The sequence below is a fragment of the Lissotriton helveticus genome, chromosome 1_1, assembly GCF_964261635.1.
Source record: "Lissotriton helveticus chromosome 1_1, aLisHel1.1, whole genome shotgun sequence".
NCBI classification, from domain to species: Eukaryota; Metazoa; Chordata; class Amphibia; order Caudata; family Salamandridae; genus Lissotriton; species Lissotriton helveticus.
Genome location: NC_136057.1, coordinates 1,373,615,156 through 1,373,636,914, shown reverse-complemented (window position 1 = coordinate 1,373,636,914; position 21,759 = coordinate 1,373,615,156). Strand labels below are relative to the sequence as shown.

Genomic DNA, 21,759 nt, shown 5'->3' with positions numbered 1-21,759 from the left:
ATGAAAGAGCGGTAGGTTGGAGGCCGATGTCCCCAAAACTCGTGCCGCCTGGGGCAGACCGCTCCCCTGCCCCCTGCTACGCCGCTGCGATTCCTAGTGGGTCGTACTTTCCGACCTAACTTATTAATATTCATGAGGTAAGTCTAATTGCAACCCACTAGTTATCAGTATTTTGCATACTGACCTATTAGTACATTGGTCGGTTTGCATAATACCACATTAGTCGCTAAAATACTAGTAACAAATTGCAACCAGTATTTTCGACTAGTGCTACTATATCTGGACCTATATGTATGTAATTTTAAAGAATTTTGTTGGGAAAAGCAAATGGTCTGGGTAAACTCCAGACCTAAAAAAGAGGAACCATGCTGGATAAAATGCGTGAAATAATCTCAGCTGCTGTCGCATAGTGAGAATGTTAATTAAGGACCAATGGTTGAGATTAATTTGCACAATCCACCCATCTCTTTTTTTGTCCGTCTAAGTGACACCGTAAGTGTAACAGGTACGCCTAGATGTGAGTTTGGTGCTCATTGTGACACTGGACTCAAGCGGCACCACACTAATGTGGTCTAACTAGATTGAAACTGGCCTTGGTTTATTTGTGTTGTTCTTGGTTTATTTGTGTTCCCATCTGCAGGGGACTTGGCGTGGCAGTTTGTAAGCAGGAGTGTACCTATGGGAGTTGGACAAGTTGTGATTTGCATATGCCTACTGTCTGTCTGGAGTTGAACAGTGGGCAACGACAATATGAACCGGAATGTAGCCTTGACTGATTACCACTGCCTAGGATTAATTTAAGCGTTGCGCTCAACACTGTTTTGCTTTTCTAAGTTTCTTCTTTCATTGACTTTTGACGAAAATGAAGCCAAGTGCATGCACTTGGTGCCAGTCACAAATTCCATGGGCCTTTGTTTTTTCATAAATGGCATTGCAGAGTCGCCTTGGAGATTGTGAATCAGTGGCCAGGCTTTCCTAGGTATTAGTTTATCATTTTTTGTGCACTTTGTGTGCCTCTAACATTGTCTTGGTTAAGCCCATGAGTGCAGGCTCCTATTGTAGATACATGAACCCTTGCAGGTGACCCTAGCTCTTCAATCAATGAAGCATCTAATAAGGCGCTAACACCCATAGAAGTTTCAACGAAGCGCTGTGTTGCTGAAGGTGCTGATGGCTTTAGGAAAGTGGGTTTAGCCTTCCACAAAGGGAATTATACAGGGTCAGCCTATAGGAATGTGCAGCGGAATGGTATTCTCCACCCAACGCATGGGTTATTGTCGTGGACTGGTGAATTAGTGGCTGTATTTCAGATGAGTTCAGTCAAGCTAACCTCCTGTATGAAGGTTTTTTTTTTAAAAACATGTTTTTATTGTTGCATCAGCAAGCATAAAAAGAGATAGAATCATCAGCTGACGTGGCGTCAACATTCAGCCGCGGTCAGCAGTTCGCGCAACTTTTCTGTAACAAAACCTGGTCAATATGACATTTCATCCACTGAACAGCACAGACCGTTCAAACAAATATTCAGGTTAGTACACAGGAATTAAACTCCGCACAGGGGACGACCTCCTGTATGGAGGTTAATCCTTTTTTTTCCTCAATTAGAGGGAAACTCTGCCTCCCTTCCTCACTGGTGTCCATCAGCCCAGGTCAGGAAGAACACCTGAAAGTGTCTAAAGAATCGAAGTCCATTGGTGGATAGGACCTTTTTCAAAAATCTATCCCGTTGTATCCTTCCTTGTCCAAACAGCTTGCTCCGGTTATAGGTTTTCTGATTTTATCCCTAGGAGTCTGAAACTTGCCGGATCCTCGGCCTGGCTCCAGTGTGGTATCTGAAAGATACCTGACAGTCACACTGATGGTTTGCCAGCTGTCAGAGTGCACCAAGATTTTCTGAATCAGATGACCAAATCTTCCTGTCTGGTGGTCAACAGAACATGATGCTTGTGGCCCATCGCAAGCATTCCAATCCTTTCATCTTGGGAGGGTGCTACTGCCACAGGGGGCACTTCATTATAAGAAGAGCAACCCAAATGTCCATGCAAACTTGGAGATTTGAGCAAAGCATACAATATAGCTAACATGCAACTTATTTTATACACGTTTTGGATAATACAGCAAAATAACTGTTGTATTTTGATACAGCGAAAAATGTACTTGCTTTTAAAGTTTCAATCACCAAATTAGAGTTTCTTTCACTTTGTGGAACATAATTCAAAATGAAAATACAACCAGATGTGCATAGTGAGCCCCAAATAAATTACCATAGCCAAACAAAAAGTGTGAAGCAGTGAATAAGGTACATGGTGTATTGGTTATGCAAATAACCATAAAGTACAGTTTTTGGACAATGCATTAGCTCTATTGTGCAGTGACATAGTGCTATGAGTCAGCAATGGTTAATTTGCTGTATTGTCGATGCCATTTCGACACTGTGGAAATTGATAGGGTCTCTTCGGTATAGAGGATAACTTGGGGGAACATACAGGGAAGAAATGGAAATTAGAACTGAAACACTGCGGAAGAAGAGTAATTTGCTGGTAATGGTATTTGAAAAGGGAAATTACATACTTGCCCCTCAGGAGAATACAAGAAGCAGAAACCAGTGGGAACAATGCTCATCTCTGAGAGTGAAACTTGCAACCGAGTGCACGCACCAACAATAAAGTATACTTTCGGATCAATGCCTGAGAAATTATGATAAAGGGAAATAATGTTCTATTAATAAGAGTGATTAGTCACATATTCTACTCCTAATGTTGTCGGGAATGCAGCTTACCCATATTACCTGGTCGGTTTATTCGTATCGAGACCGGTGGAAGCACGACACAGAACTACCATAAGGGTATCGGGTTGAGGACAAGGAAAAGAATCCCGCCCACGGAGTTGAATTGAGCAACGAATGTGCTGTCTTTGATATACTTTGAAAGCGACTGGTAATATAAACACCAAATATCCCATCAATAAGGGGAGTGATAGGATGAAAGAAGTCGCAATATGAGCAATACACCTTGACATATGCAAGGCATAAATAAATAGGAACTTTCCTACAAATAATATAAGAAGGGAAGAATCGCACACCGGTCTAATACTAAGTATTATGATAATACAGGTTGTAATTGATTAACGACCTTTTAATAACCAAGAGGAGATCTGACGATCATCTGTGAGGATACCGCTGACAGACAACGCAGACTCACGTTACAATAACTGTCCTGAAGAAGGTGGGGCCTACAGCCTTATCCACCGAAACGCGTCGACATTATTAAACACTGTTTTAATAGCAAAAATATTTTTTTCTTGTGATATATGTTTTTTCATTTTGTCTAAAACTGTGTGCTTTATGAATATAATGTGTTTGCACACTAGGCACTGTATTAAGAATTGATTCTTTTTATTGATGGAACTTTTCCGCTTTAGAATAAAAGATTTGGTAATTTTTAATCCATTGTTTATACATAATCATTAATGCCTTGTGGTTCTACTACTGAATGGGACAATACATACCTGGGGAATTGAGAATGAATGTTTGACTGACAGCAGTGTGTGTGGATACAAAATACGTCTGTGTCTTTTGTAAACTAACCCAGGGAACACCTCTTATTTTAATTCGGGAATAGGGAACATGTGTATCTGTTAACAAGCGCCTCCACAGTGGGACTGCAGACAAAACGATGTGGCCACGATGGACTATCAGTATCATCCAAGGAGTTATCCAGTGAGAACGCCCACACAAACAGGGCTAGTGCGCCTTATTACATTGAATGTGCTGCCCCCAGGGCAGGCGCAAACTTGTGCTGCCCAGGGGGCAGAGCATTCCTGTGAACAACGCAACGGCTGCTTTAAAGCCGCGCCATGTTTTCACAGTGATGGTAGCAACCTGCCTGCGATTTTAAAGGGGTTTAGAGGTCCCCTTGTACGTGCACCCACGTACAAGGGTATGTCTGGGGGGGCTCCAAGGGAGTCTGTTTTCCCCGCCAGAGGGCTGCTCTCAGAAGGCACACTGTCAGTGCACCTACTGACAGCTTCTTTGCCTCTGCGCCCGCGTCTGTAATAAGGCGGGGGCACAGAGGCAAAAGTATTAGCTCATTTGCATGAGGCACCCCCCTCATGCAAGTGAGGGAACGCCCCCTGCAGATAGCGCTGGCACTTTATGTGGGCCTGCGCTATTGCTATTACAGAAGAGGCCACACAAGTGTCTGCAGCCCCTTCTGTAGTACCAGAGTGCCCCGGGGCACTCAAAGCGGGTACAAACACTTGTTGCTCCCTCGGGGCACTTTATGTAATATGGCCCCTGGTTGTTTTTTCATTTTTAATTATGTTCTACAAAGTGAAAGAAATACTAATGTGGTGTCTGAAACTTTAAAAAATGACATTTTTTTTTTGCTGTAACAAAAAAACCACAACCGTTACTTTGCTATATCCAAAACGTGTATAAAATGTGATCCATGTGAGCAATTTCATATGCTTTGTCGCAAGTGGAGCATAAAACTTCAACGTAACACAAGAGTTTCACAAGATAGAAGACTTTTCAATGCTTTCAAGCCAGTCATTAAAAAAAAACGTTATAGTATTTAGAGAGCTCAGTGGCGCTTTCCAGTATAAGATGCTATCTTGAAGACTTGATCCAAGACCTCATGCCGTAGATTTACCTGAAATTACATTTTTAAAACTATTTTGAAGACCATTCTTTCTTTTTTGCATCCATTAAATATGTCAAGCATCCACTTGAATTTATTCTGGTACATTACTTTATTGTAATGCAACTTATATTCTAATTTATTATTGCCTTTTAGATGTCCTTATTTCATTGTATATTTTTGTGGTTTCCTTGTCTAGAAATGATATCTATCCATCTATCTATCTATCTATCTTACTATGTATATATATATATATATATATATATATATATATATTTATATATATGTGTGTGTGTTTATATGTGTACACTTATATACATTTTAGCTAATTCTCGTATCCTGTTATTTTATCCAGGCCTTGAGCTCAGTCAACTCCTATGACTGTGAGCTAAGGTGACCTCCGGAAGTAGTGGTTTATGTTGGTGGTGGGTGATGGCTCAGAGGGATTTTCAGTTTGAAAAGCTTCTTTAATTGTATCACTCTTTAAAGAGAAATCATTACAGTCTATGTGTCCGAATTGTCTAGCTGCTCTGTTTTTCTCTTTTGTTTCTCTTTCACTCTGTGTTATTCTCATTTTCTTTCACCTTCAATGTTTTTCTCACGTATGTTTATCTTGCTTTCTGATACTTTTTCATCATCCTTTCGTTTTTGGTCCATTTCTGGGAACAGTTTCCCCTGTCTCCACTTTATTTCTGTCTCCATTTCTGTTGCGTCTTCTTTCCTCCCTCTTTTTCTCCTCATTCATATTTGTCCCTGCCTTTATTCTCTCCTCTTTCTATATTTCTCTAACTTGTTTGCTCTCCCACGTCTCTCTGTTGTTGTATTTTACCCTGAAGTCCAACCATTTCTTCATTTTTCTATTTCATGCACTATCGTAGCACGCCACTCTCCGCCACCATCACTATATGACACCAAGAAGATGCCAAAGCCATACTGCACTGCTGGATCTCAAGGCACATTCTTTCAGACTAGAGTCCCCAATATCCTTTCTTAGAGGGTGTTTCTTGAATTGGACACCTACAGCAACTATTTCACCTGACGGAAACAGTAACAACATTGCTGGTACCACCAACCCTGGTTTTCTTTAAACCCTATCTGCACCGTTGCCTGTTTTTAACGGTCTCTGCACAAATGATGCTTGCCTCTCATTACAGGCTTTTCTCTCATTACAGACTCTTATTGCTTTACGTTCAAATCAATCATGCGCCAATATTTGTGTTTTTCCATTACGTAGCTTGGCATTTTAAATACTGTGCTGTGAAACTCGTCTAAAACATCCCCTCGCTTTCCCTGTGCCCTCTTCCTCTGCATATCCGTATTAATCCTCATCCCTGCTCCCATTTCCTTCTTTGCATCACTGGGACCACATTTTTTAAGTGTGACCTTGTCAATTCGAAGGGTGATGCCATTGCTAACACCTCTGCCCAGCCTCTCCATCAGTGTCTTCTGTCTAGTTTACCCTGTCTTATTGTCTTGCCTTCCTGTTGTACCCTACCTCTTGTCTCACCCTTGCCTTTGTGTGAGAAATACGGCAGTTGAATCCCACTACTTTCACCAATTTACCTTTGATCTCTAAAGCACAAGTAACTACCCAAATCATGAATGCTTGTTCTTTGCCTTTTCCTGAAATATTTAGGTCCACCCTTGCTTCACTGTTGTACATGTTCCCTGTTTCCTTAATTATCTACATGGCCAAAGTACATGACCAGCACAGATGGTTATCGCCCTTTTTGTATTTTTCTGTAAATACATTTTTGGCTGTGTTAGGGGTGAGGATGGCACCCATAATGGTGCCGAATCCATGTTGAGCTTGGAGAGAGATGATTTCAACCCCTCTAAATTATTATCCCCCGGTAGGCTAAGACTTTGTGGAGCCTGACATCTCCAGTGAGCGGGCTGGCAGAGCTGCACACTTGGTCTGTCCACCTGTCAACAGAAGGAGCTGCCATTCTGGAGCCACCAGAACTCAGGTTGGGATGTCATAGCAGAGAGAAGAATGGTAAAGGGACCCTGCGGGAGAGAGGAGAGAGACGGGTGAGATGGATCCTCGAGCAGAAAGGATGGAGATGGGATGTGAATGATCCCATAGGAGAGACAAGAGAGACTGTTTAGGGTGGATCCTGTAAGAGGGAGAGAAATTGAATGAGATGGATACTAGAGGGGGGCACAAGAGAGCATGTTGTATACAACCGATTAAATATACATGGCATGTGCAAGACATGCTTTATTTATTGAATATGGTAAAACCATTTAAACTGTTTTAAAAAAAAAAAGAAAGAACGAAAACAGGGTCTGGCATGAGAGAGGAGGTACGTGGAATAAGAGCATTTTGGTAAGGAAGAGATGGGTGAGATGAGTGGGATCCAACGGAAGAGGTGAGAGTTACATGATGAGTAGGGCCCAGCAGGAGAAAAGAAGAAAGTGACATGGCAAAAGTGGTCAGGTGGAGGGAGTACAAACACACAGTGAGCACTGGAGCAAAATAAAAGTCATGCAAGGTTAGGCCATGCACATGTTCAGTGTGACGTGGATACATTTCAGGTACCCCAGTAAAAATGTCTCCGATTTCAGGTATTCATCCTTTCTCCATTTGCTCTTTCATTTCAAGTGGTTGTAGGTATTGTGAGGCCTCTGGGACGAGTTCCCTAAGCATTTGTAAGCTCTGCCTAGATAGGACGTGGTACACTCAGGACTCCTACTGTGGGTGGATATATGTGTGTATATGTAAGGTGTTCAGGGGTGTTTGGATGCTCGAGTGGGGTCCTTGTGAATGAGTGTTTATGCATGTAAGTGGGGATTTAATTCTCAGATTTCATGCAGTGATATTAAAGGAGTGTTCATCTATAGCTAATATATTATGCGCTTCTTTGACTGTGGGTTGTGGTACTGGTTTCAAGATCAGGACTGTGAATCATCTTCAAAAGTAGGGTGACCAGGCATATTGGAGTAGTAGGGATAGGCCTGTTTTATTCCATCATCTGTCCCAGTAGATTTAACTGAATTAAGCACATGCCCCTGATTTTAGAGAACATCGACTAAACACAGAGAAAGGGAAGCTTTTTTGTGTTTCATTGAAGGTTTAGTTGCCAGACATTTAAGACATTAATGTAATTAACACAGAATATACTCGCTGTAAAAGTTGCATTTAATTTATTCCTTTTAGTGTCTCGTTGTCTGTGTTTTTTTGTGTTGGTGAGCATTGTCTTTTAAGCCATTCTTTGATATGAAATTGTTGTCCTACCTGCTGGGTTTGTGAAATGTCCGGCTTTTGGTTATCTTGTCCCCCTCATCACAAAGGGTCTCCGTTTCTGACACCCTTATGTCACATGTTGGTAAATCTCCTCAATTCTCGTATGTTATACCCATTGATGATCATACCTCCCTATGGCCAGGCGATCACCACCCAAAGCCTCTTCCTAATGCTTATTCCAGGCACATCTTCTTTTTCCTTTTGATAAATCTTGTGTGCCCTATATGGCCAATATCTCCTACCACATGAGTGCAGATTATACTCAGATCTACATCAAAATCTCTTCGGAGGAGATCTATTCCCTGAATGAGGCTCTGAAGTTCACTGTTCAACAAGCTCAAACTAAATAAACAAAAAACCGAATTCCTTCTAATCTCCCCACCCAAAATCAATCCTGACATTCAGGAATGGACTAAGTTGATCACAGCTCTAAACTGCCCACCAACCATAGTGGACTCTGCCAAATCCCTAGGAATAACCCTGGACTGCAGCTTGAATATGCGTGACCACATCAACTCGATGGTTAAAACCGCCAGGTTTCACCTGAACTATCTAATAAAACTAAAACCATTCCTTGACACTTCAGACCTAAAAATGGCAGTCCAGGCACTAGTTATCCCCAGACTTGAATATGGATGCTCTACCCTCTCTGGCCTACCCAAGATCTCCACAGCCCCCCTCCAAGCTTACCTCAACGCCGCTGCCAGACTCCTGACAGGTTCAAAAAAATTCGACCACATCTCACTGCATCTGAAAGCTCTGAACTGGCTTCCTCTTGAAGCCAGAATCCAACTCAAACTGGCATGTATCACTCACAAGCTCAACACAAGAAAACCAAGTATTGCTCCCCCAGAAACTCTTGGTGTCTGGGGGAGCCAGAAACTCTCTGTCCTCCAGAGACCTCTTGCTCCAGCCTCCCTGCTTTCAAAAGAAGAGCCATTATCACGCATGGCATTATATTTTATATGCTTTTATCACACATACATTTACAACGAAATTCGTTGTAAATGTATGAATGGTAAAAGCATGTTTTTTTTAAAAGTTTGGATAAGGTAAGTATGGGTATAGGGGTATATGTTTTGGGGTACTGTGGTATATGTTTTGGGGTGTTTGGGTATTTTAAGGGTTCAGATATAGTTTTGGGTTATGGAGTACAGGGGTATTTTTAGGGTTTAGGGATAGGTATGGGTTTTGGGGTACAGGGGTATTTTTAGGGTTCAGGGCTAGTTTTGGGGTACAGGGGTATTTTTAGTGTTCCGGGCTAGGTTTGGATTTTGGGGTACAGGGGTATTTTTAGGGTTCAGGGCTAGGTTTGAATTTTGGGGTACAGGGGTATTTTTAGGGTTCAGGGCTAGGTTTGAGTTTTGGGGTACAGGGGTATTTTTAGGGTTCAGGGGTTGGTTTGGGTTTTGGGGTACAGGGGTATTTTAGGGTTCAGGGATAGGTTTGGGTTTTGGGGTACAGTGTTTTTTAGGGTTCAGGGGTATGTTTGTTTTTTGGGGTACTGGGGTGTTTTTAGGGTTCAGGGCTAGGTTTGGGTATTGGTACAGGGGTATTTTTAGGGTTCAGGGCTAGGTTTGGGTTTTGGTTTACAGGGGTATTTTTAGGGATAAGGGTAGGTTTGGGTTTTGGGGTACAGGGGTATTTTTAGGGTTCAGGGCTAGGTTTGGGTTTTGGGGTACAGGGGTATTTTAGGGTTCAGGGCTAGGTTTGGGTTTTGGGGTACTGGAGTATTTTTAGGGTTCAGGGCTAGGTTTGGGTTTTGGGGTACTGGGGTATTTTTAGGGTTCTGGGCTAGGTTTGGGTTTTGGGGAACAGGGGTATTTTAGGGTACAGAGGTAGGTTTGGGTTTTGAGGTACAGGGGTATTTTTAGGGTTCAGGGCTAGGTTTGGATTTTGGGGTACAAGGGTATTTTTAGGGTTTAGGGATAGGTTTGGATTTTGGGGTACAGGGTATATTTATAGGGTTAAGATGGGTTAGTGTTTAAGGGTGTTGGGGTATTTTAAGGAGTAAGGGTGGGACATGATTATGGGTTGCAGGGGTATTTAAAGGGACCAGGGTGGGATTCGTTTTTTTAGGGTGTAAAGGGTAATAAAATAAAATAATAAATAAATAAAAATAATTTAATTAATGCAATTTAAAAGAATACATGTTTTAATTATATTAAAAAAATGTATATATATATATATATTGCGCTCGTCAAATCCCGGCAGATCCCCAGGAATGAAAACAGCACTCGGGAGGTTCCTTCTCACAGAGTTAGTTTATTTGACTACAAGCTACACCACAGACGCGTTTCAGCGATTTGCCTTCATCAGTGTGTGTATCCACACGCACAACCAGGTACATTTATCTTGGTCAGCATTCGAATCGTGTAAGGGTTACACCTCTAAATGAGCATAGAAAGAGGACTATATCCCTCCCAACAATGCGAGCTCCATGTTATACTGGTCAATATCCACCATATACATTACTCACAATAAATGCAGTGAGGCATTATGTAACCTGTAGATAGGTAAACACGCTATAGTGGGAGAGGTAACATACATCACTATGCTGAGGTTGCATTAAAAGATATAGCCGTGGATCGGCAATTGTCCTCCAGAAATATTCTAGCTCATTAGAGGTGGGTCCAACTCATACACTGGAATGGGTATATAACCAAAGTAATGAAAAAGAAGGGGTCTATGTCAGCATGTATAAACTAAGAAAAAGGTCAACACAGAAAAAGTGCCATATCTAGGTTGTACTGAAATACAAAAGTCATGTTCTATTAGGAATCAAAGAGCCCTTTGAACCTATAAATCATCATTGCAATTATTTTGAACCAAGGATAATCATTCATGTGCATAGATTCAGTATGACAACAGCTGTCCGATCTAAAATTCATCAGATTGGTGGTTCTGCCAATTGTCTTAGGCACATAAAATATATACAGTTCATACAGTTGATCCACAAAAGTTTAACAAACAGAAACCTATCTTATAAATGGAGACTCATAGAAAGCACATACATCATTAACCTAGGTGAAATACCATCTCTTCCCCGCTATTCATACCTTTAGGCCATTTTGTGGAAAGATCTATAATATAACGTGATTCTAGCCTACGTAATCGTCGTAGGCAATCTCCTCCCCTGACGTTGTTTCTGATAGTGTCAAGACCAAAGTATTGCAACTTACTACGGTCTCTGTTATGTTTCTCGGCGAAGTGCCGGGCGACTGGATAAGATGAATCAGCTTTGTCAATCGCTCTTAGGTGTTCCAGGATCCGTAGTTTTAGCATATTGATGGTGCTCCCTATGTAGCGAAGGCCACATGGGCAGGTCAGGCAATAGACCACTAGGGGTGTACTACATGTAATAAATTGCTTGATCCGCAACTTCTTACCGGTTTCAGGCACCTCAATAGAGAGGACCCTTTTGCTCCCTGCGCGGGCCTTGCATTTTCCACATGGGTAAAACCCACTCATGGTTTTTAAGGTATTACTCTTCAGAGGAGGTTTCTCTAAGTGGCTAGTCACTAGGTGGTCCCCAAGAGATCTGGCTTTACTAAAGGTAATAAGTGGGTGGGTAGGTAAGTCATCCTTGAGTGTGTTGTCTGTCTTGAGAATATGCCAGTTTCTACGGAGCATGGCCCTCAAATCCTCAGCTCCAGCGGAAAAAGGAGTTATTAGTCTAAACTTTCCGCTGTCAGTTAGTGATGTTTTGGGATCCCTACTTGTGGTAGATCTAGGTATCAGTAAGGAATCTCTTGGGATGGCCCTCACTCTTTTCAAGGTTTTGTTAAGTAGGACTTCTCCATATCCCCTGGCGACAAATCTACTCACGCATTCCCTCGCCGCCACTTCAAAATCTTCTAATCTCGAGCAATTTCTCCGGAGTCGGAGTAACTCTCCGTAAGGAATGCTCTTAATGAGTTGCGGGGGGTGGCTGCTGCTGGCAAAAAGTGTAGAATTGCCTGCAGTGGTTTTTCTGTGAAGGGCTGTGTGAATGTGATAATCTTCTGAAAACACTTTCAGATCAAGATAGTCCGCCGCCACCGGACTCACCGTCCCTGAAAAGTGTAGATTATAATCATTCTCATTAAGTAGTTTGATGTAGGCTTGTGCTGTCTCAGATGTGCCCCGCCACACGATGAACAGGTCATCGATGTACCTGAACCAACCCTCAGTTTTGCCCTCTGAACCATCTACAATACAGCTCCTGGGTACCTGCTCCTCCCACCAGCCAACGAAAAGGTTCGCATAGCTGGGAGCGAAGCAGGTACCCACCGCCGTTCCAGACACCTGCCTGAACAATTGATCCTCAAACAAAAAAATGTTGTTACTCAAACAAAACTCAGTAAATTCGAGGATCATAGTATTATGTTGAGTAAATCTTAATTGTCTTAAGTTCAGGAAATGCTGTATAGCTTCCAGGCCATGCTGATGTTCTATGACTGTGTACAAACTTGTGATGTCCAACACAATTAACTGGCATTCGTCATCCCATTTCACATTCCGAATTTTGTTAAAAAAATCCTTGGTATCCTGGACATATGAGGATAGAGTTAGTACCAAAGGAAATAAAAACTTATCAATGAAACGGGACATGTTTTCAGTGAGACTGCCAATAGATGACACGATAGGGCGGCCCGGTGGATGTTTATTGTCTTTATGTAGTTTAGGTAGATGGTAAAATGTCGGTGTGAGTGGTTGGCTGTTTCGGAGAAAGAGAAATTCGTTCTTATTCAGCATGTTACATTCATGCCATTTCCCTATTAGTCTGTCATAACTCCGGATACTGTCTTGGTATATAGCATTGGTACATTTGATGTAGAAGTTGGTGGCAGAAAGCTGGCGTAGTGCTTCATATCTGTAATAGTCTCTTGTTAACAGCACCACGTTCCCCCCTTTATCCGAGGGTTTGATTATGAAATTGTTATCCTTCATAAGGTTATGTAGAGCCAGTTTTTGTTGCTCAGTGATGTTATGTTTCATGGGATGGTTCACTTTTCTATACTGCATTAGTTCTTGAGTCATGGCCTCAGTAAAGGCGTCAATAGCATCCCAGGGCATCTGTGGGATGAACGTTGAAGGAGGTTTATACCCGCTCTCTTCCCGATCTTGCTCAATTCCAAGGGCCTGCGCTCTCTGTGCTCTGGTGGGGGTCTCTGATGGATTTTTCTTCCCGCAATTCCTCAAGAGTTTCGAGAGCTTCAATTTCTCTGCCCGTCAGGGCATCCGTAGCTGTAAGTCTTGTACCCTTGTCACCAGTTTCTTTCAGGTGAGGTCGTAACTTAAAGTGTTTATGTAATTTGAGCTTGCGTGTAAATCGGAAGAGATCGATCCGGGTTTGGGTGTATTCTAGGGTAGTGTTGGGGCAAAAGGTTAGACCAAGGCTGAGTAGATTCTTTTCGCAGTCAGTTAGGATTCTATCCGTTAGATTGACCACCGTTAAATTGTGGCTCATGTTGGTATCCTGGCCAAAATTTACTTCTTGTTGCTGCGGGTTCGATTGCCCCAGTTGTTGGGCTTCGCTCTGCCTCTGCCCTTTGCGCCGCCGCTTGCCGCCACCTGATCTCCTTGTCCGCCTCATTTTTTTGTGTGTTGTTGTTGGACCATATCTGGTGGTTTTGTTTTGCCACCTCGTAACCAGGCTCCCTTGATTACATCGAATTCCTGATTGGGGATATCAGTACGTGCTCTTTGTCGTGTTTTCGCTGATACTCTTACATTTTGGTGTTCGTCTCCAGATTCATTCTCAGTCACGTCAGACTCTGAGGTGACGATTTCGGCTGTTGAGGCAGTGCTAGATTGAAGTGCTAGGCGCGAGGCATCATATTTTTTAGCATACGTTAATATGCGGCCTTGCATATAATCATCCTTGTCCCTTTCGTACTTTTCTTGCTTCCTTGTACGGATTTTCTGTTCATATTTGGTCAGACGGGATTTCATCTGGGTTCTGAGCTGAAGCACAAGCTCTTTATCCGTTTCCTTCTCCAGCTCGTCCTCCAAAGTTTTTATCTCTTCCAGCGCTTTCTCTCGGTCACTCCAAGCATATTTAATTAGTATCTTGAGTGTGCCTTCCATGTAAGAGGCTGTGTGCATCTCCCAATCAGTTAGCAGCTGCGGATCCGGGTTCTCGTATGATGGTACGGTATGGACCCTAAGACCGCGTGGCACCCTTTTTACTTCCACATAGCTAGTGAGACTGGTGGCCTCCCACCACTTGCGCGTCTCGCGTTCATGCAGTTTTTCTAGTTTGACCATCATTTCTTTTATTTTCATATTCTGTGGGTCGACTGATGGCGCTTTGTCGGTGACCTCTTCTCGTCTATCACGATGCTTAAACATGTCCTGTGCCGCGTTGCGGCGTTCAGTCTCTGAGAACATTGCACCAGTTGAAAAGCGCCCCTTACAAGATAGAGTCCGGGCGTATTAATTAAATGGATGTAGCTTGCAATAACTCCGTGGATAGTGAACACTCCCTGACGCCCTGTCTCAATGACCGCTACACTCGTTATGGTATCGAACAAGGAATGCAGAAACAATGGTCATATGCCGGTCCGCTTACCCATCGCGTTGTTCCGAGTATTCTCCGGGTGAAGACCGGGGTGAGCCGGCGTCCTCCAGGCGTCCTCTCGTACTGACCACGGTGGGCGTGGGCCGTCCTCCAATAGACCTTCCTGCTAGCGCTGAGACGGTGCACAGGAGACTACTGTGTCCAACGCTCCTTTCCCTCGAAATCCCGTGCACTCGTGGGCGGGTGCTGTCAGCGGCTCGAAGGAAGCCGCGAAACACTGCGCTCGTCAAATCCCGGCAGATCCCCAGGAATGAAAACAGCACTCGGGAGGTTCCTTCTCACAGAGTTAGTTTATTTGACTACAAGCTACACCACAGACGCGTTTCAGCGATTTGCCTTCATCAGTGTGTGTATCCACACGCACAACCAGGTACATTTATCTTGGTCAGCATTCGAATCGTGTAAGGGTTACACCTCTAAATGAGCATAGAAAGAGGACTATATCCCTCCCAACAATGCGAGCTCCATGTTAACTGGTCAATATCCACCATATACATTACTCACAATAAATGCAGTGAGGCATTATGTAACCTGTAGATAGGTAAACACGCTATAGTGGGAGAGGTAACATACATCACTATGCTGAGGTTGCATTAAAAGATATAGCCGTGGATCGGCAATTGTCCTCCAGAAATATTCTAGCTCATTAGAGGTGGGTCCAACTCATACACTGGAATGGGTATATAACCAAAGTAATGAAAAAGAAGGGGTCTATGTCAGCATGTATAAACTAAGAAAAAGGTCAACACAGAAAAAGTGCCATATCTAGGTTGTACTGAAATACAAAAGTCATGTTCTATTAGGAATCAAAGAGCCCTTTGAACCTATAAATCATCATTGCAATTATTTTGAACCAAGGATAATCATTCATGTGCATAGATTCAGTATGACAACAGCTGTCCGATCTAAAATTCATCAGATTGGTGGTTCTGCCAATTGTCTTAGGCACATAAAATATATACAGTTCATACAGTTGATCCACAAAAGTTTAACAAACAGAAACCTATCTTATAAATGGAGACTCATAAAAAGCACATACATCATTATATATACATACACACCCACATATATACAAACATATATTTAATGTTTTAATAATGTACTTTTACAATATATATGACTTTACCACATATGCATTTGCGTTATAATGGCATGCGTGATGAAGTCATATGCGTTTTAAAAGTTTTAGAAATGATGGCTTTGCGGAGTAATAGTCCCGCGTTATAAAAATTGCGGAGTGATGGTATGCGGGATGTTGGTTTGCGGAATTTCATCACATATTCAACCTATAGTCGTGCTTTTTCTGGGGCCGCACCAAAAATCTGGAACTCACTCCCGCCCGTCATCAGAAGGATTCCATCTCTGGCACGTTTTAAAAAGGAAGCCAAAACCTTCCTAATGGGCAAGTTTCTCTCATAATTCTTGTATTGCACACACTGTTCAGCGACCTTGTTAGGTCTCGCCCTGGAATGAGCATCCAAAGGATGCTTCCAGGGACGGAGACGTATAGTCAGCTGTCTCGAGGGAAGGACGGACGAGAAGGTGTACGAGCTTTGCTTGGATTTCTCTGCCTGCACGCGCACCGCCATTCACGCACGCGCACATACACAGCCACACCGCCACTCACGCATGCGCACATACACATCCATACACAGGCACACACACCCCCGTCGCACCTACACGCATACACAGAAACCCCTCCACACACACCAGCCCCTCTCCTCCCGGCTCCACTCACCGGTGTCTGTCAGGCGCTCCCCGGGTCTCCAGGCTCCTTCCCTTCCTCCGCAGCTGCAGGCTCTCCCCACATCACGCGGGACTCTCTCTCCACATGGGAGCCCCGCCTCCTCAGTGCGCCCGCTTCGCCCCGCGGGTCTTCACCCGGTCCCCCATCTCGGGACCGGGACTTCCAAGGGAAACAGTATCCAGGGCTCCTTCCTGGTCACGGGAGCCCCGGGGCCGCAATGCTCACGCCACTTCCTGCTGCCGGCTCCTCGTCCTAGTTGCACGTCAGGTCCCGGGCCAGCAGCCAATCAGAGCGCGGCCCGGGAAAGACGTCACAGAGGTGTCCCGCAGTACCGCCCCCGGCCTGCCTGTAACGAGGATGTTTTGCGGTATGTATTTATTTAATGCTAAATAAATGCTAAATAAATTAATATTGCCCTGTGTAACGCAATTGGTGCTAATGTAAAGCGCTCACCCTGCCAGAGTCATCAGTGGATGGTCAGTTGGACTGACTTCAAGACGTTGCTGTGCCCGCCAGGGCTCCTACAAATTCCGAAGAGCCCCCTTCGAGTACATAAATAAAAGTCTTCAGTATTAAGATTCATCCTGCACCCATACATTAGGCGAAAGCTTGGAATTAGAATGAATAGTCTTGGCACAATAATCGCTTTAAATCTTTTTATTTAATTATTGATTTGCAGACCGGCTGACGTTGCTTGAAGGAAGCTGCTTCCTTAATTGCGATACAAACATTCATTTATATTAAAAGCCACGTTTAGTAACGTTTCATGTTTTTCATCCCTTCAGCCCTGGTGAGCTCAGTTTCTCCTTCCTGTGGTCGCCTGTGCAAGAGAAAGACACATCCCTGGCCATTTCTTGTCAAGCACAGTGTTTTGTGTGCGCAGGGGCGAGCTGTTACTTCGAGTAATATTGTTTTCAGGAAAAATCAAAAATGAACATCTTGTTCTCCTGCCTAAAATGCGGTCATTGTTTAGAAAGACATGCGTCAGGCCGATGGGGCTCTGTGTTGCTTCAAACTAAAGGTACCGACACCCTGCTTTGAATTCAAATATCACAACAGAGCAGAGACAAAACAAGACGTGTCACTGGTTAGTGCCTGTTTGGGTCTGTCTCAGTTCTTCCCGGCCTGTTCTGTTCTGTATTCGCTTATCATCGATTTACAGTCCATTTGTAAAGTCCAGTCTGCAGTGGGCGCCTATATAGACGGCCCCCTTTTTTTTTCATTGCTGCGTTGCAGTTTGCTTACTTTTTGTGTGACACAGCTGCAGACTGAAAAATGTGAACCTTCCACGTCCCAAGCCTGAAAGATCAACAGCAGTAGCCAGTAGAACAAAATATTATGTTCAAAATCTTGACGTCAATAACAAGACTTTTAAAATGTAGTATAATACACGTAATAGAAAAAATTAAATACATGCTCCCATGAGTATTGCTGGTAGCTGACATGTAATGTGTTTAGATAGTTTAGGGAATCTGTCTTTTAATATTTTAGTAGTGGCCACTTAGGAGCTAGTGATTTCCTCTGTTACATTTTGTAATGCACGCCTTAATTCGATTTCTGGGACATTTTGGGGGACGGGGCGGGTGATTGTGTTCCCTTCGGTCAATAACAGCATCATTTTTCATTGTGCGTTAAAGAAGTATGTATTTTGCAGTGGGAAAAAAACTGAACATGTATTCAGCATTTCGGAAAAAAGTGACCTACCTTGTATTGGGTTTATATGTCCCTTTTTATAAAAACAAAACGTAACTACTGCAAAAAAAAATAGCCAATGCCATTTACAATACTAAAAGCTCAAACTTTGCCTAATGCGAGACCTATTGCATTGCAAATGCTTGTTTTTATTCTGTTACTACTACACCTTGGTCTGACTGGCTGCTATCCACCTGGCACCTCCCGGTCCTTCACACTTGTAATCATAGTGCTTCTCTACATTTCGACTTGAACATTTTTGCACTTGTTTTGATCCCAAATGTTCCACCCCCCTACCTACATCTTATTTGCATACAACTTGTTATCCCTGTAAAGTGTTCTGATACCCTGACAGGTCATGTTCACACTCTATAAAACACAAAATAAATAAATACATAAATAAAAACGGCCCCATAGAATCTTAGTGCATGATGTAGTTAGTCATAAGAAGCTGTGGTACTCTTCTAGACAGATTATATTTGAGGGAAAAATGATTGCAAAATTGACAATCTTTGGCAAATGCAAGTACTGCCTTGTTTGCTCCACCCAAAATAATTGTGTACAAACCATGGAACCCTCGCTCTGTAAATGTAATGTTTCAGTTCTCCAAAGTAGTATGGATAGAAAGAATTGGAAAAGGATTTATCCAGCTACATCATTCTGTATGTGTGTATATGTGTGTGTGTGTGTTTATATATTAATGTGTGGGTGTATGTGTGTATTCGTATAGTCTACATCCATATAGCCAATGTATTCCAGACTCATTGGCTCTGCCACAAACCTTACTAATCTGCTTTAAGACTTAAGATCAAAATGTGGTGTTGGCGGCTAATGTTTGGTGGCTGTACAGCTGTGAATGTTTGAGAAATCTGTGGGCTCCGGCTTATGTATTTTCAGGATGAACTGGCTATGCACAAGGCCAATGTACAAATGCCTTGCGTGGAGAGGGGGCTCAAATTAGCTGTCCATAGAGAACTCAGGTGAAAAGAGAGACCCCTTGGATACAGCTTACCTTTCCATGGGAGGTGGTGCTTGCCACGCTGCTACGCCGGCTATTGTCCTTGGAGGCTGGCGTGGACCGAGAGGTCATGGCGTCAGAAGTGACCTGGTAGTCTGCCACTGGGAGATCACTGGAGTTGTCCAGGAGTGTCCCTACGCTGTGGGCGCCACGTAGAGGGAAGGACCTACAGAGAGAAAGGGAATAGGCATGCTCAGATCCATTGTCAGTGCTGACTGAGGGGGCAGCAGAACTGAATGAGTGTGAGGAGGGCCTATAAAATAAGAACAAGGGTATTTGAGAGAGGTGAGAGGCTAAAAAAGGGGTTGGAAGGTGGGGAGTGGACAAAAGAAGTTGTATATGGAACGGACGAAAGAGCGACCTAAAAAAAAAGTCAATTTTACCTTGGAGGTAGCTCCTCATCTCGTTCGTCTTCCAGAAATTTCACGTATGCCTCGGGGAACCAACCAGTCCTGCAGAAGAGACACAAACAGATGCTGTCACACCCAGTCCCAGCTAGCCCCGTGCCCCAACACTCGAGAATCTCACCCCAACTCCCCAAAGTAATGTTAGCTGAGCGCAACCCCACTTTAAGAAAATGTGATAAAACATAATTATGCAAAATGTAACAAAGTCATAGAAACTGGGGCTCTGTAACTGTACTAGACTGCACTCTCTGGCACATTTGACCCTGCGGTCGCAAAGCCTCTAAACATAATTCAGAAGCATGTTGATTTTTTGCCTTCTGACAAGAGGCATGACATCAGCATGATATAGAATGTGGGCATGTTTCGGATTGAGGATTTATCACTTCTGAGCTCGGGGGGGTGGGGGGGGGGGGTGGTATTATTTATAAGCCGAGAAACCACTACACAAACTATAAACTATCTATAAAGGATGGCACCTCCTGTTCTCGTCTCTTCTTCCCGCAATAACTACACTTCATGCTGTTATTTGAAGAGTAAAAGGTCATTTTATTAGGACATGGTTGTAACATTTAACAGTATTAACCAAAACATCAATACAAATATAACACTTTCCATCATCATCCCCTTCATTCACCCCATCCACCTTCAAACCGTCACACATGTTGCACTCCTCCCCTTTAACTCTGCAACCTCCTCCATCTCCCCATTCTCTACTTCACTTTTCCTCCAACATCCTCTCTTGAATTTCCTGCCATGGCTCTTTTGCACCCCGCACCCCGCTTTCAGTCACCTGTATCCCCCCAGGGTTGGATGCGCCTGTATGTGACTCACCCCCCTCCAAAGTACTGCCAACCCAAAAAGACCTGCATCCTGTCCTAAACTGGCACACTAACTTCACCAGCACCTCTTCCCTTATGACTTGTAGGGTGTGTGGGTGGACTAACTTCACTTAACCCTTCTTGGTAGTTTCAGGTGCAGGAAGAGGCTGAAACCTCCCCTCCTGCACCTTTATAACCCTTCCTAATCCCTCCATTTGCCCAGCCCTTTCACCCCCTCCCACCATATCCTTCCAGCTCATCGTGCGAAGATCCCTGGGGGAAGACTGGTCTATGACCCCACTTTCCCCGGGGCCCGACATTCTTGTGACCTGTGCCGATCTTGTAACTCGTGCGAGCATGGCGTCACCGTGTAGCAGGACAGTGGGCTGCCAAAAACAAGAGGGAGTTACCCTTCTACCGGAAAAGGGATGGGTTACAATAAACGGCAGCAAATTTCCCTTTTCCACATTTTATCAAGGATGATGATCCTAGGGGATCCTTAGATTTTCATGCACCCACCCCAGCAACTATGACTAGAGTCAATGCTAGAGTTAACAAATGTACAGACTTCTTTGTAACAGTTCTTTAGTAAGAGCACCTTAACACTCATGAGCTTAAAATTCAATCATTTATTGAAAATGTGTTATTAAAATATCAGTATACTACTGAGGTCATAATGTACATCATTTCTAATTCAGTAATCACAATTATAAAAACATTTTGATTAAAATCATCATACAAAAACAAAATTTATTACAAGAATATATAAAAATATTTTCCTTTTTGGTCACTTTACAGTTAATGAAGAACAAACAATTTGTCGACGCGGCGTTTCGGTGACATACACAGTCTTGCACCTTCTTCAGGACTTTGTTCTTTACAAGTACATCTATTGGCTATGGATGGAATATCCAATAGTTTATGTAATTAAAAGCTCGGCACATCCAAAAATTGCGCAAGCTATGGGTTATTTCCTTCCTGGCAAGTTATTTGGATATCCGGGTAGGTTTTTTCGTCTTTTAATGCCTTACGAAGAAAGATTTACTTGCTTCTTTTCTGTAAGGTGTAAATGGGTGATGTAGTTATCATTAAAAATTAGTTTCTCTTCTTCGGGGTAAGGGGGACGTCTTTTTTTTACAGATGTCCGATTTTCTTGCATGTGTACCTTAATTATATATTTAGAAAGGATTCTTGGTCCTCCTCTAGTGGTTTCTCTTGATCTTTATATAATTCAATCAGAGCCCACTCTGTTGGAATTTAAGAAATTGTTCCAAATGGTGATCAGACGAATCCTGCACGACGTCCTCCCTTGTCAGCTTCCTTTATGCATCTAGGACAGTGGGCTGCTCCATTAAGGATGTGTATATTACATGATATATTTAAATGTCTAATAAGGAATGCAGGGAGAACTGTGCTTAAGTTGCGAATTAATTTTTAGAGCTATGTTGTATCCCAACCATTAAGAGCGACAAGTTAGCTGCCTACAGGGGCAACAGAAACTGGCAGCACCAGATTCAGAGACTAGCCACAGAGGGGACGCCCTAGGGGCAAACATTTAAAGGCACTGTCCCATCTCTTATGCAACGCTGAGAGTGTCATTCAAACCTGAAGATAAGGTTACC

The 21,759-nt window shown here is 43.2% G+C and overlaps 1 protein-coding gene across 2 annotated transcripts in view; it reads right to left on the bottom strand.

The window, feature by feature from the left end:
- The window catches only part of BAIAP2L2 (BAR/IMD domain containing adaptor protein 2 like 2), a 194,430-nt gene that overhangs the window by 10,760 nt on the left and 161,911 nt on the right, over positions 1–21,759 (bottom strand). For both annotated transcript variants that reach the window (XM_078683827.1, XM_078683830.1), the window contains 2 exons: positions 19,296–19,364; positions 18,907–19,078 (listed from right to left, as the gene is read on the bottom strand). In XM_078683827.1, coding sequence (XP_078539953.1) covers positions 18,907–19,078; positions 19,296–19,364 — 241 coding nt within the window. The remainder of the gene's footprint in view (positions 1–18,906; positions 19,079–19,295; positions 19,365–21,759) is intronic.